The sequence below is a fragment of the Myripristis murdjan genome, chromosome 8 (assembly GCF_902150065.1).
Source record: "Myripristis murdjan chromosome 8, fMyrMur1.1, whole genome shotgun sequence".
Taxonomy (NCBI): Eukaryota; Metazoa; Chordata; class Actinopteri; order Holocentriformes; family Holocentridae; genus Myripristis; species Myripristis murdjan.
Window position 1 is genome coordinate 35,897,968 of NC_043987.1, and position 7,398 is coordinate 35,905,365.

General features: G+C 40.7%; 1 protein-coding gene across 1 annotated transcript; it reads left to right on the forward strand.

The window, feature by feature from the left end:
- The first annotated feature begins 2,726 nt into the window (after nucleotides 1–2,726).
- On the forward strand, nucleotides 2,727–4,568 carry LOC115363734 (ABI gene family member 3-like). Its single transcript, XM_030058003.1, has 3 exons — nucleotides 2,727–2,892; nucleotides 3,017–3,145; nucleotides 4,069–4,568. Exons 1-3 carry the CDS (start codon nucleotides 2,727–2,729, stop codon nucleotides 4,230–4,232), a joined length of 459 nt encoding a protein of 152 aa, XP_029913863.1. The 3' UTR covers nucleotides 4,233–4,568.
- Nucleotides 4,569–7,398: the final 2,830 nt, after the last annotated feature.

Below are 7,398 nucleotides of genomic sequence, written 5' to 3' on the forward strand. Positions count from 1 at the left end.
TGACCACAGCCGAGCGCACACAACAGACACAAACAGCAGAACAAAAGATTAACTTACAGAAAAAAACAGAAATGGGAAAAAGAGGAAAGTAAGACTCATGAGAGCTAAGAGGCAGAATATTTCCAAACGAAGACCAGACAGATAAATCAGTGATGAATAAAACCTGATGAGCCTCGTTAGTCCAACCATTTTAAACTGTGAACTGTGAAGATGAAAACAGCAGCTGGAGGTATGGACGGGGCAGAGGAGGAGAGCCAGGAGGACGGCTGCTTCACCCCACACAGCTCAACGCAGAACGCAGAACGCAGAACAAACTTGGCAGACTTTATTGTCACTGTACAATGTACAACGAAATTCCTACATTCCTACATGTATGTGGATATGATGATATGTAGATATGTAGATATGTAGATGCGTAGATGCGTAGATATGTAGATATGTACAGTACAGGCCAAAAGTTTGGACACACCTTCTCATTCAATGCGTTTTCTTTATTTTCATGACTATTTACATTGTAGATTCTAACTGAAGGAATCAAAACTATGAATGAACACATGTGGAGTTATGTACTTAACAAAAAAAGGGGAAATAACTGAAAACATGTTTTATATTCTAGTTTCTTCAAAATAGCCACCCTTTGCTCTGATTACTGCTTTGCACACTCTTGGCATTCTCTCCATAAGCGGTAGTCACCTGAAATGGTTTTCACTTCACAGGTGTGCCTCATCAGGGTTAATTAGTGGAATTTCTTGCTTTATCAATGGGGTTGGGACCATCAGTTGTGTTGTGCAGAAGTCAGGTTACTACACAGCCGACAGCCCTATTGGACAACTGTTAAAATTCATATTATGGCAAGAACCAATCAGCTAACTGTAGTTCTGAATTACCATGGTTGGTATTTAAAATATCTGCAATCACATTTGATGATACCAATAACCTCATGTCTTTAATATTCTACATTGGCACTTTAAGTATACAATAATAATTTCTACTACCTAACTGGCATCTTTTACACTGCACTTTACATTAGGAATGGTTAGGTTGTTTATTTATGTTTGTATGGCCTGCCTGTAGTGTTTATGTTGTGTATATTGGTATGTGATAGGTGCAGGTCTGTTTGTTTTAATGTTTGTTTTACTGTGTTAATCGTTTTAATGTTTGTTTTACTGTGTTGATTGTTTTAATGTTATTTGTAAGGACTACGGATGGAAATTAGCTTTCTTGCTAAATCTGGTGCACTCATCTTTTTATTCCTTGAATAGCTAATGAAAGTGCACACTGTCCTTTATAAATTGAATAAAATAAAATAAAAATAACTAAAGAAAAACAAGTGGCCATCATTACTTTAAGAAATGAAGGTCAGTCAGTCCGGAAAATTGCAAAAACTTTAAATGTGGAGTCGCAAAAACCATCAAGCGCTACAACGAAACTGGCACACATGAGGACCGACCCAGGAAAGGAAGACCAAGAGTCACCTCTGCTTCTGAGGACAAGTTCATCCGAGTCACCAGCCTCAGAAATCACAAGTTAACAGCAGCTCAGATCAGAGAGCAGATAAATGCCTCACAGAGTTCTAGCAGCAGACCCATCTCTAGAACAACTGTTAAGAGGAGACTGCGCAAATCAGGCCTTCATGGTCAAATAGCTGCTAGGAAACCACTGCTAAGGAGAGGCAACAAGCAGAAGAGATTTGTTTGGGCCAAGAAACACAAGGAATGGACATTAGACCAGTGGAAATCTGTGCTTTGGTCTGATGAGTCCAAATTTGAGATCTTTGGTTCCAACCGCCGTGTCTTTGTGAGACACAGAAAAGGTGAACGGATGGATTCCACATGCCTGGTTCCCACTGTGAAGCATGGAGGAGGAGGTGTGATGGTGTGGGGGTGTTTTGCTGGTGATGCTGTTGGGGATTTATTCAAAATTGAAGGCACACTGAACCAGCATGGCTACCACAGCATCCTGCAGCGACATGCCATCCCATCCGGTTTGCATTTAGTTGGACGATCATTTATTTTTCAACAGGACAATGAGCCCAAACACACCTCCAGGCTGTGTAAGGGCTATTTGACCAAGAAGGAGAGTGATGGAGTGCTGCGGCAGATGACCTGGCCTCCACAGTCACCGGACCTGAACCCAATCCAGATGGTTTGGGGTGAGCTGGACCGCAGAGTGAAGGCAAAGGGGCCAACAAGTGCTAAACACCTCTGGGAACTCCTTCAAGACTGTTGGAAAACCATTTGAGGTGACTACCTCTTGAAGCTCATGGAGAGAATGCCAAGAGTGTGCAAAGCAGTAATCAGAGCAAAGGGTGGCTATTTTGAAGAAACTAGAATATAAAACATGTTTTCAGTTATTTCACCTTTTTTTGTTAAGTACATAACTCCACATGTGTTCATTCATAGTTTTGATGCCTTCAGTGAGAATCTACAATGTAAATAGTCATGAAAATAAAGAAAACGCATTGAATGAGGTGTGTCCAAACTTTTGGCCTGTACTGTATGTATATATGCATGTGTGTGTGTGTGTGTGTGTGTGTGTGTGTGTGTGTGTGTGTGTGTGTGTGTGTGTGTGCTCTTTATTCACTCATTTACTTTCTGTGTTTTTAAAGTCAGACAGAAACAGGACGAGTGTGTTTACTGAGACGCTGCTTCACCCTGTCTGTCTCTCTGCCTGTCTCTCTCTCTGCCTGTCTGTCTGTCTGTCTCTCTGTATCACTTTCATCAGTGATGATCCCTCCTCCTCCCCCCTATCCTCCCCCCCTCGCTCCTCCTCTTCCTCCTGCCTCCCCCTCCTCCTCCTCCCCCTCCTCCTCCTCCTCCTCGTCTTCCTCCCGCCTGCTTCCTCGCTCCTCTTCTCCTCGAATCTGCTTGCCTGCTCGCCTGGAACACCTGGGTAAGTGGACACACACACACACACACACACACACACACACACCTGCTTGGTTCAGCCCCCGCCCTCTGAAAGCTGCTCAGCCAATCAGAGCGCAGCCTCACAACACCTCTGTCCCCTCTGTCAGATCTGGAGATCCCGGCCCCGCCCCCTCCCCCGCTGTTCCCCTGTGATGTCACTTTTGATGACATCACCCCACCCCTCCCTCCTCCGGTCGACTACGACACCGACGCCCCAGCAGAGTACCTGGACAAAGGTAATAATACTTCTACTAGCACTACTACTAGTACCATTATTACTACTGCTGCTGCTACTACTACTACTACTACTATTACTGCAACTGCTGCTACTAGTACTGCTACTACCACCACTACTACTACTACTACTGTTGCTGGTACTACTACTACTACTGCTTGTGCCACTACTATTTGCACCACTCTACAACCAGTACTACTATGTGTACACAGTGTGTACTTGCAGTATTAGTGTTGGTGCTACAGCTTCTTCTAAAACTGTCAACACTTTTCACAGGATTGTAGTTCTACTGCAGTATCAGTGATACTGTTTGAATTCTGACTGTAGTACCCCGTCTGTCCTCATGGTGGTGCTGCAGCCAGAGCAGATACTTTAAGAACTATGTTGACATACTACTGATACCAATACTACTATTCATACTTCAATTACAGCTAATAATAATTGTAATAATAATAATAATAACAACGATAAATCAATTTAAAAACAATAATAATTAATATAATAATCAATTCCATTCAGTCGCTGGTGATTCAGTTAAAAATGATTTCTTTCAAAATTCAGTTCAGTTTGAGCTTGTAAAACACACTTTACATCCAAAAAACTTTATTAACAGAGAAATAATAATAATAATAATAATAATAATAATAATAATAATGATAATAATAATAATGATAATGTATGGCACAAATGGAATATAAGTAGTTTAGAGGCAGTTACATAATCTCCTGTCCAGGCACATCACCATGGTAACCATAACCCTCTGTGCAATGGCGTCTTGGGGACTTCCCCTTGCTCGTCGCAGTGGTGCAGCACTCCTGGGAAAGTGCGCCCTCTGGTGGATCGTGTCTGCACTGCAGGACTGAGCCTCTGGTGCTGCGGTTTGTGTGCTGTCTGTTGTAACTGCAGTGCTCCTGTCTGTCCTAGTGGTGGCGATGTACAGCTACGAGGCCACCAAGCCGGAGGACCTGTCCTTCAGCGAGGGCGACGTCATCTACCTAACCTGTCGCCATGACAACGGCTGGTGGGAGGGCGTCCTCAACGGCAAGCGAGGCTTCTTCCCGGAGAACTACGTCCAGTCCAGCGGCTAGGCGGCCTGGAGAGCCACGCCCCCCTCGCTGGATTAAATCAAGCCACGCCCCCGTAATGACATAATGTAATGAGATAATTATGTCTTGAATTGAGAAAAACAGGGCAGATTGTTTTTTTAATTTCTGAAGTGAATGCATGAGGCTTCTGTAGAGCACTGATCACACGCCAAGAACCACGTCGTTTCTGTTCAACTTGTTTTAACCCGGGACAGAGGCTGCGTCCGGGCCGCTGCCGGGGCACAGAAACATTATGGAGCCAGGAGAGGTGGGGGGATATTCTGAGGGGTAAAATCAGAATGTCTGAGATTAAAGTTGCAAATTCATGAGAAAAAAAAACTCAAATTCATGAGAAAAAACTCAGAAAACTAGTTTTTCCTTCTCCTGTGTGTGGCTCCACATGTGCTGCCCCCTGCTGGCCGTGTCTCAGGCCTGCAACTGATCCCCTCAGCAGATCCTACAGGAACAAGGAGATCCTGCTGATCTGACCCAGAATCAGCAGATTGTTTTCTTCTGAATCGGCCCAAGTCACAGCAACGTCTCTTCAGAGTCCAGATGCTGAGGAGGAGGTTGGGGTTCTGGACTCAGACCAGCAGGATTTCCTTCAGACTGGATCCCACAGGAGGAGGACAAACTGGTTCTCATGTTTTTTTCCTCATAAGTTTACAACTCTACAATCTCAGAATTTTGTTTATTTTCCCACATAAATTTGTGAGTTCTTTCTCAAAAATTTGCGACTTAAATCTTGGAAATCCTGGATTTTTCCTCTGAATATCGCAGGTCCGTAATTTTTCCCGCCTACAGCGGCCCTAATATGCCGCTATCCCATTAGTAGTTTTTGTTTGTTTTAATCATGATCTGCCCATAAAATAAAGGCATTTTAACTTTTCTATGGATGCCTTGGTATCTACTAAGTTTTTTGAGTAGTTTTTGTTTGTTTGTTTGTTTGTTTGTACCTTGTTTAAACAGAAACAGACTCGGACAGTAAATGACGTGGTGACATGGAGATTTGTTGCAGTTCAGGTGGTGAAACTGAAACCCTCTGAACAAGATTACTTTTAGCTCTTTTCACAAATTTATCACAAATCCTGACTTTGGCCTCTTTATAAGAGAAACCGGCCTAAGAAATATGAACGATGATAAAATAATGGTAACCGTGAGCGACGGTCTCAACTGAACTGTGAGATCTGCTGCTCAGGTCTTTGAGGCCGGAGGTCTACAGCCACGTTTCCACAAAGTGAGGCTTCACAACCATTTAACTCAAATAATAATAATGAGTCTCATTACTTCGCTGGACAATGTAACTATGATTATTAATCTGTATGATCTAAGGAATAAAATAATTTCACTGCACTGGCATCTTAAATGTCTTGACCATTATTTTGTGGTTATCTTCTTGAAATTTAATTGAAAATACAGTATATATTCAGAATATCAAATAATAATGCATATAATATCATGTATTATTATTGTTGTTATTAATTAATAAAGATGATGCAACAAATAGATCCAACCGAGCAATTTCACTGGACAGGAGCTGCTCCCTGAGTGCTGATGTTTTCCTGGCGTCTCTCTGCTTTAATAATAAAAACCCAGGAGGCAAACAGAGAGAGCTGGTCGTTAGAGGAGTGTTTCTGCCGCAGGGTGGACGGCGGCGGCCTGCCTCCAAGGCTGTGGGCGGGGCTAAGCCGAGGCTACGGAACCACAAAACAATGAGTGACAGCAGAATATACATACAGTATATGTCCTGCTGTCATATATATATGTGTGTATATATATATATATATATATATATGTGTGTGTGTGTGTGTATATATATATGTGTATATATATATATATATATATATATATGTATAAGATAAGATATGCCTTTATTTATCCCACAGTGGGGAAATTCAGTGTTGACAGCAGCAGTCCACACACACACACACACACACACACACACACACACACACACACACAGTGCACATAAGTGGACCGTATTAAAAACACACTGAGCTGGTAACTCTGCATGGACGGCTGAACTCACTGCACCCTCTGAGCTCTGAGGCCAGGGGTGGGCAGGTGAACGGTGCTGATTTAAAATTAAAATTTAAAAGCATTTAATCCATCAAACAAGTTCACAAAATGTATCATCAGAGGGCTAAAAATGATTTCATAAAGTCGTTATTTTAAGGGTGCTGAGATTAAATGTACTCTTATAAACAGTCTAAAATCGCCCCTGATTGTAATATAATTATAATTAATATAACTGGAATTTCTACTCTAAATGAACTCATAAATCATTAGCAATAACAAATACAATTTTACAAAACCTCATTGTTTTATTTTTTTTTTCTGTCCATTTCAATGGACAGAAAATCAGAATACGAGAAATCTCCTAATTGTAAAAATGACAATAAATACCTTTTTCTCAGTAAAAAACAAGTTTATTTATTTTACATACATGGTTAACTAACCACATCAATGAATAAAGTGATGCTTCAAAACACATTGCATATATGTTGTATTATTTTGAAAAAAGTATTGATAAAAACAACAAAACAAACAGTTGAACAGTTGAATGTTCTGCAGACATAATCAGTGGGACGCATTATTCAACTCAACTCAACTCAACGCAGCTTTATTATATAGCACTTTAAAAACAACCACAGCTGAAACAAAGTGCTGCACATGAATTATAATAAAACAACAAAACAATAAGAACAGTAGAAAGAATAAAAACAATCAAACAAATTAAAACAGAGCAATGTCTGATGCTGGAATTTAAAGTCAATGTGCATAAATGATCATAAAACAACAAAACAGTAAAATCAATAAAACAGTAAAAAGAATATAGATAATAAAACCAATTAACTGATCATTAAAAAAAATCAAATCAGAACAGTGAGAAAACATCAAAACTCTACTTCCCTTTTTATTTCCCCTCAGCAACATTAAGATCCCCTGAGCATTCCAACAGATGGACGTTTTGAAAAGATTCCTGAGTAAAAGCTGTAAATTATATGATATTTTGACAAGTGTAAGTAATATCACATTTCACATTTACATTAAAGCTAGTTTAAACACAAATGATGATACTTTAACTCTGTAATTAAAAGATTAAAATGTGCTTCCTCCTCTGCCTCATGCCTGCTGAAAAAGGGGTGTGGCTCCACTGCAGTTCACT

Excerpts from the sequence above, each read along its gene's own strand:
- LOC115363734 (XM_030058003.1), top strand. The coding sequence starts at position 2,727 with ATGATCCCTCCTCCTCCCCCCTATCCTCCCCCCCTCGCTCCTCCTCTT. Across the intron at positions 2,893-3,016 it reads TGCTCGCCTGGAACACCTGG|ATCTGGAGATCCCGGCCCCG; the intron begins GTAAGTGGACAC and ends CCCCTCTGTCAG. Across the intron at positions 3,146-4,068 it reads AGCAGAGTACCTGGACAAAG|TGGTGGCGATGTACAGCTAC; the intron begins GTAATAATACTT and ends TGTCTGTCCTAG.